The sequence below is a fragment of the Zea mays genome, chromosome 3 (assembly GCF_902167145.1).
Source record: "Zea mays cultivar B73 chromosome 3, Zm-B73-REFERENCE-NAM-5.0, whole genome shotgun sequence".
In the NCBI taxonomy this organism is placed as follows: domain Eukaryota; kingdom Viridiplantae; phylum Streptophyta; class Magnoliopsida; order Poales; family Poaceae; genus Zea; species Zea mays.
The window spans coordinates 223,346,852-223,366,674 of record NC_050098.1 but is presented as its reverse complement, the minus strand read 5'-3'; the positions used below and the strand labels follow the sequence as shown (position 1 = coordinate 223,366,674).

At 45.8% G+C, this 19,823-nt stretch overlaps 2 protein-coding genes across 8 annotated transcripts; one reads left to right on the top strand and one right to left on the bottom strand.

The window, feature by feature from the left end:
- Positions 1–2,231: 2,231 nt before the first annotated feature.
- Positions 2,232–7,782, top strand: LOC100217230 (uncharacterized). 6 transcript variants are annotated; one of them, XM_008674088.2, is made up of 4 exons: positions 2,243–2,594; positions 3,384–3,437; positions 4,249–4,316; positions 5,330–7,782. In XM_008674088.2, the coding sequence occupies exon 4, from the start codon at positions 5,593–5,595 to the stop codon at positions 7,525–7,527; it is 1,935 nt and encodes a 644-aa protein (XP_008672310.1). In that variant the 5' UTR covers positions 2,243–2,594; positions 3,384–3,437; positions 4,249–4,316; positions 5,330–5,592; the 3' UTR covers positions 7,528–7,782. The 6 variants fall into 6 exon arrangements, with proteins under 6 accessions (XP_008672306.1, XP_008672310.1, XP_008672307.1 ...); XM_008674085.4 differs by having other exon boundaries at positions 2,279–2,594; positions 5,327–7,782; XM_035965704.1 differs by having other exon boundaries at positions 2,279–2,594; positions 3,379–3,437.
- A 607-nt stretch (positions 7,783–8,389) lies between these two features.
- Positions 8,390–19,280, bottom strand: LOC103651477 (glycosyl transferase family 1 protein). 2 transcript variants are annotated; one of them, XM_020550544.3, is made up of 14 exons: positions 18,575–19,280; positions 18,377–18,463; positions 17,137–17,246; positions 16,941–16,991; positions 16,655–16,868; positions 16,232–16,552; positions 15,926–16,126; positions 15,327–15,815; positions 14,993–15,202; positions 14,392–14,580; positions 13,875–14,038; positions 10,264–10,422; positions 9,561–9,639; positions 8,390–9,252 (listed from the first exon to the last, which is right to left on the bottom strand). In XM_020550544.3, the coding sequence occupies exons 1-14, from the start codon at positions 19,040–19,042 to the stop codon at positions 8,809–8,811; spliced, it is 3,186 nt and encodes a 1,061-aa protein (XP_020406133.1). In that variant the 5' UTR covers positions 19,043–19,280; the 3' UTR covers positions 8,390–8,808. The 2 variants fall into 2 exon arrangements, with proteins under 2 accessions (XP_020406133.1, XP_008675339.1); XM_008677117.3 differs by having other exon boundaries at positions 8,393–9,252; positions 16,655–16,826.
- Positions 19,281–19,823: the final 543 nt, after the last annotated feature.

Here is a 19,823-nt window from a genome sequence, read left to right as displayed (position 1 = left end):
TTTTCATCACTAACGGGATGACATCAACGGTCCATTTTGTAACGCCCAATTGGAGGGTGGCGCACAAGACATCGCAACCCAAGAGCGGATGAGGCACACAACGAGGGAATTTTTTTTAACCAGACCGAAAAAATCGATTGCAAGGAGAAACAAACTCGATACTTGGAGATGCTACTCGAAAGCCCTTAACCACTAACATAGAAGCCCTTTCATGTCTATTTTGGTTATAGAGAAGAAAACACACCATGAAAAATATCAACAAGGGCCAAAAACTAACGTGACCTAGTTTAAAATATTTTTGATCTACTTTTAAGGGAAATGTTGGAGAAAGGGTTTAAATGTATCGCAGTGATTTTTAGATGCCCCTAAAAGCTGGGTTTTAGGAGTCAATTTCTAGAGGTGGAGATGCTCTAAGAACCACCTCTATAGTTGTGTCCCTGTATATTATTACTAAGAGCAAAGTTAATAATATAGTCGGCTGTTGTTGGGGAAATGATCCTTGGTCCCTGGGAACAATCAGTCAGAGCATGCTCTGAGGACAGAGCCCCTGGTCGCTAGGGCCCATTGGTAAGTTGAAAGAGGTGGATGCGCCAATCCTGAAAGAACTCGTCCCTCAGTCGAACCTCGCAGCACCGAGCCTGGGGTCGGGCGTGGCGGAAGGGAACCACTCAAGTGGATCCCATGTCCGGACCCAGACTAACCTACAGTAAATAACCGCCTGCATTAACCACGTCTAGCACCGAACCACAACACGGGCCTCGGTTCGCTTCACACTCATGACCTACGAACCCCTCGGACCGCATAGCGCTCATGACCTTTGAGCCCCCCGGACTGTGGCACATTTATGATTCGCGCGCCCCTCGGCCTATGGTGCACTCATGGCCTATTGGACTAGGCCAAAGTGCGTAGACCTCTAGCAGGGCGCAACACGACGGGTCGCGCCGAGCCTCAGGCTACAAAGGCCAGGGGTCGACGTAGCCTAAATGATGGCGCTTGGGACCCTCGCAGCCCCGCGCCATCCGCTACGGTAAATACGAGACTAGCTAGGCGATCCCGGGCACCACGAGTACATGTGGCTTTACCCTAGGTAGAACATTAGATCTAACATTGCCTTATGACTCCTTCGCAAGGAAGCCACCGCCGACCGACCCCTCTCACTGCCTATAAAACGCCTATAAAACGGAGGGTTGGCCTCTAGGCAAGGTGACGCTTCCAAAGGTAGCCAGATGACATTTTCAGATAGAGCCGAGCTCACCCGGACACGCACCCATAAGGACGAACCCCATACGAACAGGAGAAGGAGGAGCGCCGACGAGGACCAAGAGACCGGAGCTCCGCCACCAAACCAAGACTTAGTTAGGACTCCATTATGTAGCTTCTAAACTTCACATCCACCTAGATAATGAGACTTGGGAGCCTCTCCTCCCTCTCTCGCCCGCTTGTAAACCCCTACTACAAGTTTTCATCGTCAATGGTGCCGATAGCGTAAGCTATCGATGTCTGGAAGTAGGAATGTTCTACTCGAACCAGTATAAATCTTGCCCAACGTGCACACTCTCCGGAGCCCAGGATGCGTAATTGTCAGAGCGAGGTTCGAAATACGGACAACTGTGGGTTGTAAGGATCTTTATAGCCACCTCTTAGTCTATATGTGTAGTAGTTAGCTCTTCACTATTAATGTATGCCTCATTTGTCTGTCTTGCAGAATATTTTGGTATTTATGTTTAAGCTAGCTGTAAATTTATAGCTCGTTTCTCTCCTCCATTTTAACTTTCAATTGGCTTACAAATTATATACTACCATATAGCACATGCTAACGTTATGATCCCGGAGAAGGGTGAGTTTAATGATGACAGTAGCGCCGCGACGCGAGTGAGGGGAGGGGAAGGGAGACGCTCGAGGTGGCGGGATCAAGAGAGAGGTGAGACATGATACAAATAATATTGTCGTTGGATTTGAGTAAGGGAGAGGGAGTTAGCCACCGTTGTTTTTTATGGTGTATTAAATATTGTTGTAATTTGTTTGGTAGATAAATTTAGTTAATATTATGAGTGTGTAGATGATTTAGTTGGATAAATTTTACAGGTATTAAATTGATGCATTATATACTAAATCCATCCAGGTTAATGTCAGTATACAGACGATCGACGGTTGCATCTGGACGACAGGTGGCAACCCGATGCATGTGCAGTGTGCAGATACATCGCCTTTTCCCCCCCTTTGGCGTCCAGCGTCCTACACTACCGATAAAAGTGTACTAGGTGGGCAGCGGCGGGCGGTGTGTCCGCGTGTGGTGGTGGCCTCAGCGATTTTGCTGCCCCCCATCTCCTTTTTTTAGCACATCGCTTGCGTTCTCTCTCTGGTTTCCTCCTCTGCTCTGCGCTCCGCTTCCCACCGCTCCTCCCCTGCCGTCTCTCCTACCACAAAGCCGTGGCCCGTGGGCGCTGTTCGCGGCGGCGACGGGTCTCTCATCTCCTCTACCCTCTCTCGCGCGCAACGGCCTAAAAAAACCCTAGCGACTCGGTCGGCGCTCGACTTGGATCGTGCCGGGGGGCTAGGGGCAGGGGCAGCTCTCTTCTCTCGTCGTCGTCCAGGTGCGTCGGCTGTCCAATTCCCTCTCGTGTTGTTCGTGCCCTGTCAGCGCTGTTGACGCGTGTCTTCTCTGGGTCGCCGTTGAGGTGCTGGGTCGGCGCGGTTTAGGAGTTTGCGGTCGGTTGTGCCTGGCCTCGACTCTGCGTGCGTGCGTGCGTGCGTGCATAGCTCGTTTCGTTTGGGATCCTTTCTTCCGGTTCTTGTTTGATTCGTGGAATTACTTTCGCTCGCCGTCTGTTCCTCGCCGCAAGGGCGAGGTGAGCCTTTTGTTTTCAGCCTTTTCATCGTGTGATCTGTGATGGACGAACTCGTACAACTCTTCTTGGTTCGATTGGCCATACAATAAAAAGGTGGGATTCTATTCTAGCATGCCACCTCCTCCCTGCCGCGTGACGCGATCTTATTTATTGCCCCTTCTGTGTAAAGTCTGTTCTGGGTGGCCAATTTGGCGACACGAGGTCTCACGATCCAATCTGTTGGCCTGCTCCTTTTCTAGTCGTCGATTAGTTTACAGATTGCTTGCTCCGGTACAGGACGGACGCGTTAACCCATTTGATTTCGTCGGCTTTTACCGTTTTACGTCACATTCGTCTCTCTTCGCTTGGTCGCATTTGTTAACTGGTTGATGAAATTCGAGGGCCTCTTTTTTCGAACGGTTTTGAGGACCCTTATTTTTCGAACGGCGATCTTAATGCCTTTTCAGGTTTTTACTCCGTCATTTTGTCGAGTGTTCCTCGTTCGCTCGGTTACTAATTTGCTTTACGTAATGTTATATTTCTGCCGTAGCACAGTGACAATACTATCGGCCGGTACTCCTGCTGGCCAGGCCTAGATTGGATAACAACGTGAGCATTTTGTATCTGTACATTCCATTTTTACTGGAAATCTGATATTTTAGTCAAATGGGCATATACGTTCAGTACTGTTTTTCTCATAAATCTTACTGTAAATCTGTATTTATCTTGTGCTACTACAGTCTAGAGTATGTTTTTTAAGCTAGGAAGTTTAGCGGAGTTGCTTAATTTTCGTGGATAATCCACTGGTTAGTACCTGATTAATTGACATCGTCTGAATTATTACGCAATTCTTAGTTTTCTTTAGCGAGTTTGATATATAGTCTTTGCGATGCCATTTTTTTGCAACTTGTCATGTATCATATATTTTAACCAACAAAATGTTCTAGACACAAGAGGAACATATAATCATACCCAAGCTAGCAGCATATAATGCTAAGGTGTAGTGTGTTAAATTGTTTCGAGGGCATATTTTTCTGTTTCTGTAGAAACAAGGGTACTTGAGTGGAAAAGAACTTAATGTATGTATCAGATTGAAAATAAAAAAAAGTTGATCAAGTAGAACAAAATGGGTCTGGTATTCTAGTGCTTAGCTGTGGTTGGTATTCAAAGTTTATTAGCTTACATATTTTCTTCTGTGTTGGGCTATTTCCTCTATGCTGTGTGTCACAACTCACAAGGCTAGTAAGTTAGCCAATTTGACACTTTTTGTTTACTACTAATACATGATTGAGAAAAGTTTGATGCTTAATATGATTTAATTCTCTATCTGATAATTGGAATCTTATAAAGACTGCTATGCTTTTTGCAGTGCTTAATATAATCCAATTCTCTATCTGATAATCGGACTCTGTTTCTGCAGGACATTGTTGATAACTTGATACTGGATTTTCTTCCTTCTCGAACCTGTAGAGGGCTCTGCTTTATTTGGTATCATTCATAATCTTTGATACCTTTAATTACTTAGTCCTAATTAATAGCCTATATGTTTTACCACTGCTCATTATTAGGTGTATTATTTCTTATTATACATGAACCTGAAGTATGGGCTAAAATTTCCCTCAGACAAAAAAAGGTGGTGTTTGCCAAGAGCCCAAGACCCTTGTCCTTAACCTAGAATATAGCTACAAACTTGAATTTTACTTGTTCATCTACAAGCGTTGCACGAAAGTGGTACCGTTATACTTGCAAAGTTGTTAGAAAAATGCTTCCATTACACTGATGTATAATATTTTGGCAATATGACCGTTAGAGTTAACCATACAGGCTGCAATGTCCAAATCTATTCATCCTGATTGGCTGCACCTGTAGCTGTTGGAGCAGAGAACCAAACTGTTTGTCCCTGTGGAGTGCACTGCATGCGTGTAGCAGCAGCAACTGCAGCTACAACAGAATATGCACAGCTGATCAGGCCCACTGGGTTTATCATGATATGGAGCATACTCTTATGTTTATTAGCACTAGTTTTGTTTTTGGGAGGAAGCTAGAGTATAGATCACTTGGTTGAGGGTGCGGCTGGACACTTAGGCCAGATTAATTTGGGTACCTATTGTCTTATATAACGACCCAGTTCCTCTTCCTCCTAGGCTGGTCTACCTTTTTTAGTTTTTGTTTTTTTAATAATCAAAGGTTTACTATGTTTTTAGAAAATTCCAAAGGTTCTATATAGGTAAGGTCTATGTTTGGATTTTAGTGGGCAGTAGATTTGAGTATATGACTGCTTATTGAACTATAATTGTGAGGTATCATTCTAGGATATATCAATCTTGACAGAGACCCACAATTTTAAATTTTACTAGATTCTTGCACTGTTTGGGTGCTGGTCTCGTTTACCTTTATTATTTTATTCTATGATGTTAACTGGCTAGTTGGAGACCTCTTTCTAGTCCTCTTGTTTCATGATCATAGTAATTGTGACTGACTGAATTTTGCTTGACCAGCAGATTAGACCTTATATGGTTTGAGTGCCACAACTGAAACTTTGCACCTAAAACCCGAGGCCAAGTTCACTACTTTATTATATCCTTCCATACACAGAAAGTGGAGAGACATGGATCGTGATGATATAGCTGGTTTCGTCAGTGGAGGTTGCTATGAGTCCTGAATTTCTAACCCAGTATATATAACAGAGTTATGATATCCAGAAGGCAGACAATTGTTTCTTTTCGTTTTCTAGTTGGTTTGCATTTGATGTTTCATAATTGGAATGGATACAACTACTCAAGGCCTTGAGTTTGGTGGTGGTATCAACTCTCCGAAGCCATATTGCTATTGGAGCACAACTCAAGACACTACTGTGCACAAAGATAGTACACCAGAGGCATATTCCACCTTTTCTATTTCCAACTCAAAAGCGTCAAAAAGGAAGCAAGGTGCCATGTCTGGAGCAAAAGGTGGAAACCCTTTACTCACTTTGGGTCTAGGCTGCTCACCAAGTTCATCTTATAACAGCAAGCTAAGTTCTGGCACTGCTTGCATAACATCATCATCTTTATTAAAGGAGATTGATGAAGAGTCTTCAATAGATCTTGGCCTTAACCTTGGGTTGTATATTGGAAATGATATTGGACACTGCCAACAGAAATCCCATGCTGGTTTTGAAAATGTGCTCTCGACAAACTCTCCTAAACTGGATCTTCAGTTGAGTTTGTCTACCAGTTCGCCTGAATCAGTTGTCATTGATGCAAATAGGTCACCAGATGGCTTGGCGATGCCGATGGCCAATTCACCACTCGCCATTGTAGAAGAAGGATCAGTACCACATAGTTGGGTTTTCGAGCATTCAATTGTTTCATCATCACATGCTTCTAAGGCAACGCATGGCTTTCCATTATCAAAGAAAACCAATGGAGGCAATGCCTCTGTGCCTTCTCATGTCATGTCATCAACTATGTTTACAAGTGTGAAAGGTCCAGTTGCCTCTGCTTCTGAGACAACTAACTCCCAACAACGCAACAGTAACGCTAAAAGCTGTCAGTTTCCAGGATGTGTGAAAGGAGCAAGAGGGGCATCAGGGCGTTGCATAGCACATGGCGGCGGTAGGCGTTGCCAGAAACCTGGTTGTGAGAAGGGCGCTGAAGGGAGGACAATCTATTGCAAGGCCCATGGTGGAGGCAGGAGATGTCAATTTCTCGGGTGTACAAAGAGTGCTGAAGGGCGCACAGACCACTGCATAGCTCATGGTGGTGGCCGCCGCTGCAGCCATGAAGGTTGCTCCCGAGCTGCTCGTGGAAAATCTGGCCTGTGTATCAAGCATGGTGGTGGCAAAAGGTGTCAGAAGGAGAACTGTACCAAAAGTGCAGAAGGCCATTCTGGACTCTGCATTGCCCATGGTGGTGGAAGGCGGTGCCAGTTTCCAGACTGCACAAAGGGTGCTCAGGGAAGCACAAAGTTCTGCAAGGCACATGGTGGAGGAAAGCGCTGCACATTCGTCGGATGCACCAGAGGGGCTGAAGGCAGCACTTCATTTTGTAAGGGCCATGGTGGAGGCAAGCGCTGTGCCTTTCAGGGCGGTGGCGTGTGCCCAAAGAGCGTGCATGGTGGCACTCAGTATTGTGTTGCACATGGTGGTGGGAAAAGGTGTGCTAGCTTTGGTTGCACTAAGAGTGCTAGAGGGCGCACAGAGTATTGTGTGCGCCATGGAGGTGGCAAGAGGTGCAAGTTCGAGAGCTGCACCAAGAGTGCGCAGGGGAGCACTGATTTCTGTAAGGCTCATGGGGGAGGTACACGATGCCTGTGGGGCCAGGCGGACACAAGCTTTGGTGCTGGTGCACAGCAATGCGATAAATTTGTTCGGAGCAAGACCGGTCTCTGCTCAGCTCATAGTGCTTTGATCCAGGACCACTGTGTTCATGGCGGTGGTACATTAGGTTCCGCTATCTACCAGTCTGTGCATGTCAAACCGACTGAGATGATCAATGGTGATAAAACTTTACTGGATCCGGCTATCCCTGTTACAAACAGTGGTGTTCATCCTCCTGTCCTAGCTCAGTCTATGATCGATCCGCTGCCAGAGGGCAGAGTTCATGGTGGTGGCCTGTTGGCTTTACTTTCGCGGGGCGGAAGCAGAACAAGCGCTGGTGGCTCAGAATTGTGCTTCGGGCAAGATCGTGTGGATCTGAGGCTATCAGGATCTCCATGAAACTGATGACTGCCTGCAGTTTTGATCCAAATTGTGTTGCTCATGCTCGGGTTCCATAGGATCTACCCGGACGTGTACTGTGAATCTACCCAGACGTGTACTATGAAAATAAGAGGGTAGCTCCTAGAGCAGATGTGTTGTTTTATTTTAGTTAATTGTTTCAGTGCATGTAATCACTTACTTTAATGCTCATGTTTGGACTTGATTAACTCTCAGCAACTTAAGGTTGAAATATAATGTGCATTTTGCTGCTTATTCTGCTGAGTATAGTAATTTCATAAAAGCACTTCATACGTTGTCATGTATACTAATACTAGAAAAATGAGAATAAGCTACAGACTTGGATGCTAGAATCCAACTATCTATCTAGTATTCAAGAACTATTTACTACGCAAAGACAATAATCACTATACAAATAAGATCCACACACCTTTTTTACCCAGATATTTACTATAAGAACAAGATCCAAACAAACCTTAATCTTGCATGCTTATCACATTGATCCTTGTGTTGAACTATCTCCTAGTTGGTGGCGCTAGAATCACTTTTTGCCAATTACCAGGCTAATATTTGGAACTACTACACTACACCAAAACCAACTCTGTTCTACAAACTCTATCATAAAACAGCTTCACAAAAATTCTGAAATTTCTACCATTTAGGCACTCCACAAAGGACCCAAAGTTGATCCTTGAACTCCATTTTTTTGTCAAAAACTAACTCATCGAGCTGTCTCTGTTTATCACGAAATTAAAAACAGAGCTAAAAAATATAGAGCAGTCCCAGAAAGGTCCTAGACTGCCCCCTCGATGTTCTGAGGATTTTCATAATGACAGATTTTGTGTAAGACACCAAAACAATCGAAGATATAATGTGGTTTTTCATGTTACAGGATGTTGAACAAAATTCTCAACACCGAAACGTAGATAATAGCGCAGGTTCAACCAAATATCTGACAGACTGACACAATCAAGTCAACTCAATTTGTACCAAGGAGACTGCAAACGCGGAGCAGCTGTTGCCTGTTATTGAGAAGCTCGTAAGCGAAAAGAACAAAAGCATCTACGCTACGGGAACCCAAATTTAAACTTAATGGCCTAGATATGTTACAAAATCGCCTGTAAAGCACCCTGAACACCAGAGGGCACGATAAAACTGACCAAAAATATTCACACCTGCCGGGGGTACTCAGTGAGGACCGAGGACATTAGCCGTAACAATGAAAGAATGAACCAAAATTTTCCACGGTAAGAATTATCACCCTAAAGTATGGTCAAAATGCTATAAATCTACAGTCGTTGTATCGTTCGAGACAACTGTATCATCAGGTGGTGGCTTTATATACTTCCCCAACGTCTTTTGCCGAGCTCTACTCTTGATTCTCTGGATCTTCTCTCTGCTCTGCTGCTTCCGCCGCTCCTTCTCATGCTGCCGCATGCTACGCTCCCTCTCATAGAGACCCTGCCAGAAGACCTCTCCAGTTTGTGGCCAGAGCCACCTCCTGTCTGGGTGATCCAAGTCAAACTCTTCTGCAAGCTCCTCGTCCATGCTCTTCAGAGTGGCGTAGGAGAAAAACTGCACAGACATTTGACCTCTCCTGCCGCTGAGATGGTGCTGCTCCTGCATTTGACCAGTTGCAGGATTAACATAGACCATCCGTCGTGCACTGTGGAATGCCCAAACATTCACAATCAACTCCAGAAGACGGGAGTAGCAGTGCTGGTCCTGTACAAAATAAGAAAATGTCAAAGGGGCAACTTCTCATAGCTTCACTATAAATTAGCCACAAGCATCTAGTGAAACCTGCGCCATAACATCATTTAAAGGGAGACATGAAAGGCGAGTTTATATTTCTTTTCTTTTATAAGCACATGAGGGCAAACATATATTAAAATGGTGATGATCTCGATTCTTATAGCTAGGGAATACATTTCGCACTATCGATTATTCTATCTTCAGAAAATCTATTGCTCTGGGACAGGATTTGAAAAAAAAATATTTAATGTTATCTAAAGACGAAGCAAAGGGTTCACCTTGTGGAGACTCAAGATGCAATGCCCAGTTTGATGGTGCTTGTCATACATTTGTGCATCCAGTGCATCAACAAACATTCTGAAAATCAACAGCATAATGTAAACACTAAGGGCTAATCTGGGAACCTCATTTTTCTAAGGGGTTTTCATTTTTCCAAGGGAAATTAGTTTATTTTCCTTTAAGAAAATAGAAATCCCTTGGGGAATTGGAGTTCCCAAACTAGCCCTAATGAAGCATATAGAAAAGCCTGAATTTCTATGGCATATGACAGTCCTATCAGGTAAAAGGAATGAACATAGAACAATGTAAGCAAGCAAATAGCGACCAAAAAGACTTTAACCTTGTTGACATCTAGGATGCTGGATGCCTGTTATAACAACATAATCCTTCGAAATGATCAAATGACCAGATACTAGTTGAAAACTAATCTTTTTTGGACCCCGAGTCAATTAAAGCAAGGCTGTGCTTTAACAGGTAATTTTTCCACAAAGTACACAACCCCAAATTATCATTAGCAATATACTGCTAGCAATGCTGACATAAATATGCTTAGATCAGCTATATCCAAGTGCTCATTCACAGTATGTTTGATATATGCATATAACATCAGATAATAAACCAGTGCATACATATTTTATCTAGTTATACATGTAATAACACTTGCTTGATTGTCAGTAAGATTCCTAAAAACAAAACCCATACCTTGAGAACATAACAAATTCTAGGAATGACCGTGTAGGCAAAACCCAACTTTGCATCACAGACCACGTGTCTCCATCATTAGGCATATGTAACAGAGTATCCAGGTCACGATCAAGATGTACACCATACATCCTTTGAAAGGCCTCCAGAACAGCTAACCTTTGAGGTACAAGTGCAGAGTGCATTAAGTCCATTGTCGCAGAGCAATAACCACAATGACAATACCATTACATTAGTTAAGAAGCTCAGAGCATCTCCAGCAGCTCACTAATATTTCTGTGGGAAACCCTAACCCTATCTTAGGGATGGGTATTGTATTAATAGACTTGAGTTAACTGGGTCAGGCCCATTACATAGGGTGAGAGAGTAATTACATGGGGAGAACCCCAAACCCTAAACGGAAACCAGAGGGGTCAAACTCAATGGAACAAGAATTGTTGGTGGTGAACCGACGAACAGAAAGAAGGTTATGGGTGATGTGTGGGGCTAAGAGAACGTCGTTGAGATAGAACGGCCCAGGAAGAATCGAGGCACCTACTGAGGTCACCGACAGAGTGGAACCGTTTTCAACGACGATCGAGGAAGGATGGGAGGAATGAGGGGGATGGGAGCAAGAGAGCGTGCCTGCAGTGGGGGTGGTGTGGTAGGAGGCATCGGAGTCGATGACCCAGTCAGAGGGTGGGGCCATCACCATGGTGCTATAGGAGGCGGAGAGAGCGGCGGGGTCCCAGCCTCCAGCCAGTGGAGACCAGGGAGTCGCGATGGGGGTCCCAGCCTCCAGCCAGCGGGGACCAGGGAGTTGCGGTGGGGGTCCCCGACAATGGGAGCTGAGGTGCAGCCGGGGTCGTCGGTGGCACGTCGTATGGAGGCGGATGAGGCATGCCGTACGGAGGCACTGTCATGAGGGCAGGCGCCGGAGGACAGAAGGCACTCGAGGCCTGTCCCGGCCACATGGTGATGGTCCCGGTCCAAGGGTTGAAGAATGACGGCCACGCCTGGCCGCCACCCCGACCTGAGGGACCACCCCAGGTGGAGCTGCCACCCCCGCGGCCGGCCTTGCGGGAGCGACATTCGACAACCTCCGTTGGCGGTGGAAGCCGAACGAGGAGCTGCAGGGACCGCGGGAGGAGGATGAGTAGGAGAACCGGTCGACGAAGGACGAGGGGCCTATCCGCCGGAAGGCGGCTAATCGCCGAGAGGAGTGTTGTAGAGGGCCGGGGCAGGAGCAGGTGCCCTCAGTCACCATGGTGAGCTCCTTCCGCACAGCATGGAATGTGGGAAATGGCACGGTCCTCTTGATGAGAGCCTTCAGGTGGCCGTAGCGGGGGCTGAGGCCACATAGAAGATTCAACACCAAGGTACAGTCGGCAACCGGCTCGCCGAGGTCGCAGAGGGAGTCCGCCATGCCCTTCATCTGACGGCAGTACTCCCCCACGGAGAGGTCCCCCTGGGAGAATTGGTGGAACTGGGCGTCGAGGTGGAGTGCCCGAGCGTCCCGGTTCCCGAGGAACTAGTCCTCGAGAGCGAGCCACGCCTGTCAGCCAGTGTCCGCCTGGTCGCGGATGATGTCCTGTAGCTCGACGATGATGGTGTCGTGGAGCCACGAGAGCACCACCATGTCCATCAGGCACCAGGATGGAGACGACGGGGTGTCGAGGTCGTCGAGGACGTGGTCGGCGAGAGCGTACCGCCGAAGCGTGAGGAGGACCTAACCCTGCCAACGAAGGTAGTGCGAGGACGTCGGGTCCAACACGATGGACACAAAGGATCAAATGTTGTGTAACCCGGCGGCCTGAGCGTGGAGTGCGGCGATGTGGTCGACGTCGAGTCTAGAGGTGAGGGGGGCCTTGAGACTGAGTGGGGGAGCCTCATGGACGACCGAAGGAGGGTCGAGGATGAGGCGTTGCGTGGTGGCCATCTGGACGGTCAAAGCGGCGCCTATGGCCCGCTCGTGCTTCAGGGCGAGGGACGTGGCGCACTCGCGCTCGTGTGAGGTGGCAAGGGCGGCTTGGATGGTGGCAATGGCGGAGACCAGCGCGGAGTCGGTGGAGGGCGCCGGGGGAGCCCAGGTGGCGTCGGTGACGAGCGGGCGAGTGGCGTGGAAGCTTGGGGGTGGCTACCGGGTGAAGCGGGCCGACGAGATGGGGCCTGATTCCACGGTGGTGGCGAGAGCGCCCGTGCACGTCGGCTACCCTGGGAGAAGGCTGGCGGCACACGCGCTGGTTGCCGCGGTGGTGGTGGCCGCGAGCGCGGAGGTAGTTGCGGCGGCGACGCTGGCCATGGCGGGGTCGGGGAGGGCTGTCGGGATGGAGGCGGCGCCCACGAGGAATGCGGCGACGCGGTGAGCGGCGGTGGCCGCGCCGATTTGGCCGGGCGCACCGGGGGGGCGCCTCCGCCATGGGGATGAGCCGCCGAACCTAGGCGGCTAGCGACGCAGGGAAGGAGGAGGCAGGCGACGCAGGGGCCGACGACAAGGAGGAGAGGCTGGCGACACGGTGGAAAGGGGTCGACGGCGCAGGAAAGATGTCGACAGCTGGGAAGGGGAGGCCAACGGATGGGACAGGGGAGTCCAGCGGCTGGGAAGGGGATGGGGTGGGGAGAGAGAAACTAACCTAGCTCTATACCATGTGGGAAACTCTAACCCTATCTTAGGGATGGGTGTTGTATTGATAGGCTTGAGTTAACTGGGCCTAGCCCATTACATAGGGTGAGAGTAATTACACGGGAAGAACCCCAAACCCTAAACAGGATTCTAACAAATTCATCCCCAGAGAACGGTATTTGTGGTTAGTACTTCTTTGGAATATTGGAGGAGATGCTCCAGTAGATCACCAGTAATCTTCCCCAACACATGGGATCCACATGTCAGAATGGAGGATATGGGAGGAAAAAGATGATAGTTGTTGTGGTCCCAATGCTATTGGGGGAGATGCAACTCCCCCCCTTTATTTGTGGGAAGGTGAGAGATTTTTTGGTGACCATCAGAAAAGGGAGAGCTATTGGGGAACTACTGGAGCAATGGAATGGCCTCACCTCTCCCAATATGACAGTTTTATGGACATGCGAGATGGTATTGGAGAGCCTTTCTCAGTCAGGGCTCCGATTGAGCTTCTTCTTAATATAATAACCGTTGGGGCGATCTTTCCCCTAACGACTGAGTTTTTAGAAAAAATACACAAACATGTACAACATCAAATTAGATTCACCAGCGACATCATGAAATATATTTTGGTAGTGCATGTATTTGATATTTTAGATGATACATTTTTTCTATACTTGGTCAAAGTGAGACAAGTTTGACTTAGGGCAAAACTAAAACAACTTATAAGTTATAACTTGAAAGGGGGGGTATTGTATAAGAAAAGAACATAAAAAGATTTAAATGATTGCTCAGTAAATGTTTGGTGATTCTTCAAAGAATTGACTATGTGCAGGTGCAGCAGTAACAAGGAGGTGCTTTGTTCCCAAGCAAAGTCGAGGTAGGTTAGAAATGAAATCCAACAAGGGACTAAAAATAAACAAACAGAAAAAATAACACAAAATTTGCTCAGACCATTATATTTGCAGAGTTGAAAATTAATACAATGATGAAACATATTTATCTGGCTAACCTGCAGTTCCCAGCATTGATCACGTCACAGAAGGACCAAAAATCTTTATTAGCGTGGTTTCTTGGATCTTGATCCATCCGAACCCAAAAATAAAAGGAATCTCTATGCTTTTGAGATTGAATGGCTTCTAAGATTGCAGATTCGGCATTGGTTGACAAGTTTGCCTGTTCAGGGAAAAGGCTAATCAGTACAATTAGGGCGTCAATTGTTCTGGAAGACAATGTGGATTGTTCTCGCTGCACTCAATGCACGTGTTTCCTACAAACAAACACTTGCTTACTCATCATGTTATCAATCAGATTCATGAAATCCATAGTATCCAACAAAAAAGATATTTAAAAGAAGAAAGAACTCTGTAGTATATACGGCCATGACTGGTTTGTTGGCCTTTGGTCGTTTCTTAGTTATTTTTGGTGATTTCTGTTGTATGGTTGTTCCCTTTAGCGGGTCTCTTCTTAATATAATGATACTCTGCTCTCCTGTGTGTTAAAGGAAAATAAACATACTTGATTGTTACCTTTCTTGCTGTAGCTCTCCAGGACTGAAACCCTATCCAAGAATTTTTATGTATTCTGTCAATTCTGTTGGCAAGAGCAAAGAAAGCTCCAAATTCACCAAGAATATCTCTGTAGTAAACATTATTGAGAAGTGGAAGACGAGAAGAAGCATCAATATCGTCCGCTCCTGGTCTTCGACCTTTTGAAGACTAATGAAAGAGAAGTAAATTATCAACATTATCCATCATAATATATTTTTCTAGGCTAAGTTATGCCATTAGCTAGTAACCAACAAAATTTAAACCGAAAACTCAGTTTGTACATAAAGAAATAAAAAATACAAATTTTATTAAGGGGTGGTGGATTGAACCAACTCAAACATGTGGAGGATAAAATGAACTAAAAATACTTTAGGGGGGTTATATGAACATCGTCCATAGGTGATGGGAGCAATTTGGACTTTCCCCCAAAAAAATGCTAATCTATGTGTTTACAGCTCATATCCTCATGTTAGAATTGTCTATCAAATGAGTTTACAACATCAGAATTGTATAAACTCATCTTTGGAACATTCAAGGTGACCACAATTATTTATTATGCTTAGTGGTAACAACAGCTTACCAGACCAACTCCACGATAAAGAGAGCTCTGGTGCAGAAAGGGCCAGGTCCCCTCCCCAAAGAAAGGTTCGTATATACAAAGTGGCTGACCTGTCCGCTCAAGCTCCTTGTCATCTCTTTCATGCAATTCATTTTTTAACCTCTCTACCCTTTTCACATTTCTGTACACCTCCTCCCATGTTCCATGAGGTTGGTCATTCCTGTCCTTCAACTACATAACAATCAACTCCCGTTGGCGTTAATTACTTCAAAGCATTAAAAAAAGAAAAAGAAAGAGAAAGAAATAATGAATGACTATGCAAACTCTTATTGGATATGCAACATTTGCATTTTACCTCGTCTTCCTCCATTTTTCTTTTGATGTCCATAACCTCATTTACTCTCTGTTCCTCCCAGGCAATTGCAGAGAATGCGTCATTGATATTTTTTGTACTCAAAGAAGAGTTTTCCATTTGGTTGCTATGCCACTCCTGCTCTAGTTTCTGGAGTATCTTGTAGCCAGACAAACTCGTATTCACACGGTGTAAATGCTTCACGTCGTCAAATAGGTGCCATTTCCACTCTTGTTTCAGAGCTAAAGGTATCTCATCAGCAGTTAAAGGGCTTAGTGCATCAGTGGGGAGCTTGACAACATTTTTCAATAGCATAGCATAGCCTTCAATGGTCTCAGAAGCCATAAGATTCTTGGCATGAGCCTTCCCAGCTGAAGCAATTTTTTGCCCTGAAAGAGACACTTTACTATTTGACACTGCTCGAAGAAGAACTTGAGCTAACATGCCAATATTCTTTCTTGGAAACAGAAGTCCGTTTACTCCATCATTGATCTAGGCCATATGACAACCATGTAAGTTTATTTAACATACTATACACAGTAATCAGTATTTGAATCTAGAGATGAATCACAATCTAATATGAGGTGTCATTGCAAACATACATGTTTTCTAATAATTGCAAGGTCTGGGGCTATAACCAGCTTCTCAAGACTCATGGCTTGGACTAGCACACTGGGGAATAATTGCTCCTCGAGACAAGAATAATATATAACAAGGTCAGCTGTACCAAGGAGGTTGTCCTTATCTTCAGCAGCAACATGCTCCACTGCACCTCTTGGGAAGCCAACACTTAGAGCAACAGACTATCAGAAATCAGAAAACTAATACACGGTTAGATACAATTTAAAGCACTCAGACTGTAAGTAACAGTTCACTTGATCAGACAGGGCATGAAGACATAAATAAACCTCAAGGGCCATCCTATGCTTCTCAGTTATGTTCCCAGTGAAGATCTTTACTTTCAGTTCAGATTGTGCGCTATTCTCAGAGCGATATCTCTGTAACAGAGGACTCAATGCTTGCAAGACAAGTGCCTCTTCCATCAAATTATCACCGTATGAAAATGAATTACCAACAATAGCAATTAAAAAATCTTTAGGATTCAAGCCCAAGCTGATCTTCACGTCTTCGTGGTAACTTTTAGCAATAAAGCTGTCAACCTGAAATGCTTCTGATGGGGGGCCTGGAATCACGAAATAGTTACCAGAATCAAATGCAGCATACATCACCTGCAGGGAAATATTTAATTATAATTTTTGGTCAGAGGATCTTCATCCATATGACAATGACTCAATGATTGTTGAAATCACAATCAGATCAGAAGTAAATACCGGTAATATATAGTTTGGGAAAACTATAACATTTGTCCTGCTGAATACATCTTTCCAAGCATTTATGAGCTGAATCATTCCACTCACATTATATTCTTTAGCACGATGTGCAAGAGAATATTCATGCACAGTCCAAATGATAGGTATAGATTTGAAAGGCTCATGCAGAAGACTGTAGGAAGCCACAGACACATGGTCCAAATCAAACATCTGACTTTGAGAAAGTATTCTATCAATTTCAAACAGAACAAACTATGGTCATACAATTCTAGGTATCTGATACTACCTTGAGAATACTGGTCTTGCCTCAATAGAATTGACAAGTATGCCATCATAGCTGCAGAAATAATGCAAACAAACCTGATGAGGAAATAATTAGAGAGTGAGGCTGAGGCCACATATCTTATCAGTAGAAGCAGGACAGGACATATAATACTGTAACCAAGAAGAAAACAACAGGAGAGATAATTTCTGAAACTTACTCTAACCAATCTACTGAAATAGGTAGGTTTGCGTCCTCAGGTAGTATGCTCACTGGTACTCCAATGGCTCCCCAGATGTTACCACATGGGCCATCCTCAAGTGAGAAAACCTGGATTGACAATTTGATAAGGGAATTAGAGGGAGCAATTCAGCAAAAGTATTTTGATGTACATGATAATGCTGAATCTTATTTTGATGAGTCTCAAGTCAAATATTGCTAATTCACAACCTATGCAGGTAACATTTTATATTACACACAAAAAGGGTAAAAGTACCAGTTCATTCCACATTTTAGCACATAAGACTATACACCAAAGAGGCAAAGTTGATCAATCTGGATACCAAAATGCTTCCAAGTTCTAACAGAAACTTATTAGAGGAAGCAACTCTCAGGACAAAACATAGTAGAGGAAGTAAATTCAGCAAAAAGGATTGCATCTCCAATTTAGCCCATAAATGTTTTTCCATACCACAGAAACTGCACTGACACAAACCTAGCAAAATACAGTCCGCATTACATTACTTCAACGCTACACCAAACTGCAGAGCATTTAACTGCTATGCATCAATTGAAGTAACCTCACAGTTAGCTTTGTGTATCTTCCTTTTTTTTGTTGAACACGCAGGTATTAATAAGAAAAGGGGAAAGACCCCGGAACAAACATTAAAAAGAGAAAACACCCACACACACACACAAGAAAACCCCACCCAGCCCAAGCTTATCAGTAGAAAGTGAGGCTGAGGCCACATATCTTATCAGTAGAAGCAGGACAGGACATATAATACTGTAACCAAGAAGAAAACAACAGGAGAGATAATTTCTGAAAAACTTACTCTAACCAATCTACTGAAATAGGTAGGTTTGCGTCCTCAGGTAGTATGCTCACTTGTACTCCAATGGCTCCCTAGATGTTACCACATGGGCCATCTTTTACTCCCTAGAAAGTAGAAACTAGAACATAGAGACCAACAACGAGGCTCATGCACTACTGAATAGGTGCATACATCGTACATGACAACGGACAACCCAACTTGCTCCAAAATATTGACGATTAATGACAACAGCCCCCCGCTTACCCATGAATGTCCAGTTCTTCACAACAATCTGCTAGAAGAAAATTCTAACAAAACAAAAACCAAGGACGCATGTCCCACTCGAATCAGTACATCCACGAACTTGTCTGACGACCAAGTAAATTTCTAGTCTATGGTTCGCGAGACAGCATTTCAGTGACGCACCTTCATTTCGTACCCCATGGCCTCCAGCACCGAGGCGACGCTAACCATCTGAAGCTGCATTGCGCTGGGATACAGGTCTCCGAACACCTGCAGAAAGTTCGAATGCGGGCAGCGAGAAAAATCAGAAACCTCATGGCAAAAAGTCAATCCCCCTACCCATACAAATCCTGCCCCACGCCAGCAATCCTCAGTACTCACCATGGCAAGCCGCGGCTTCCGTACCCCGAGCCTCCTTACGGGCGTCCCGAGCTCCGCCAAGCTCTTGGCCTCCTCCCTCCGCTCCCTCGCCCATTTCTCCCTCAGCCTGGCCGGCTCGAACTCGAACGCCGCGCCCGCCTCCCACCGGACGAGGCCGCTGCGGTCCTCAACCCCGCCTCCGACGCGTCCCTCTCCCGCGCGGCTCGAGGGGAGCGTCAGCCTGGGCCGCTCGATGACGCCCGACCCCGGGAGGAACGCGACAAAGACGATGGCGACGAAGAAGAAGGCAGCGGCGGCGGCTATCCACTGGAGATAGTCCACCTTCTCCAGCAGCAGGAAGCGCGCGAGCCTGGATCTCGCCCGCGCCTTACGTGCGCCGCCAGCCCGCAGCGCCGGGCCCGGGCCGCGCTTGTAGCTCCCCGCCGCCGCCGCGGCTCCGGCTCCGGCTCCGTTTTCGAGGGAGCCCATGTCGAAGGCTGAGCCGCGCTGCCGCTCCTAGGGTTCCGCGGCCATCATCAATTGGTCGTGTATACGAGAGCAATGGATTGGCAGTGAAGCGACTGTGCTAGGACTCGTGAGCGAGAGCGGGGCGCACCTACTCCGAGTATTTCCGCAGCGAGGCGTTGCGTTTCGTTGAGCTTGTTTGCGGAGGAGAGAGACTAAGAGGGAGGGAGGCCAAGGACGAGTACGACCGACCAGAGGAGACTGGGCAGGGGCCGAGGACGATGCGTTGAGCGAAGCAGGGCGCGCGCGCGGGCGTCGGATGGAGGTCGAACGGTCCAACATCGGGCTCCCCCACTCGCGGAGCATGGGGCAGCGTGTTTCGGGAAGCGGGTCGGCAGGTGCGGATGGGTTTCATTCACGCCGTCTCGGGTGCCGTCCAACAGTTGCTTTAAACGATTTATTTATCTAGATATAACCTTAATTTTATTTTTGATATTATGGCTAGATGAAGATATAAATAAGAATAATTCTGCAAATTAAAATATAAAAAATAATATAGATATTAAAAAATATATAACTGTTTCTAAATAATATTTTAAAGAGTGAAATTTTAAAATACTACTGGTGACGCGCGAAGCTAAATCCTTAAGCTGTCTTCGTGTAAAATAGCGGACATGATGCTATAGATGATATTTTTTGACAACTATTTATAAAGTAAAGTTTGAAATAGAGAATAGAATAGAGAATGAGATAGGAAAGCTGTTGGAGATAGCCTTAGAGCATCTCCAACAGAGACTCAAATTAG

Coding starts and splice junctions, on each gene's coding strand:
- LOC100217230 (XM_008674084.4), top strand. CDS start 5,593: ATGGATACAACTACTCAAGGCCTTGAGTTTGGTGGTGGTATCAACTCT.
- LOC103651477 (XM_020550544.3), bottom strand. CDS start 19,042: ATGGGCTCCCTCGAAAACGGAGCCGGAGCCGGAGCCGCGGCGGCGGCG. Junction 14,581..14,992: donor TTTATCGTGGAGTTGGTCTG/GTAAGCTGTTGT, acceptor CTCTTTCATTAG/TCTTCAAAAGGTCGAAGACC. Junction 9,640..10,263: donor GAATTTGTTATGTTCTCAAG/GTATGGGTTTTG, acceptor GTTGATTTTCAG/AATGTTTGTTGATGCACTGG.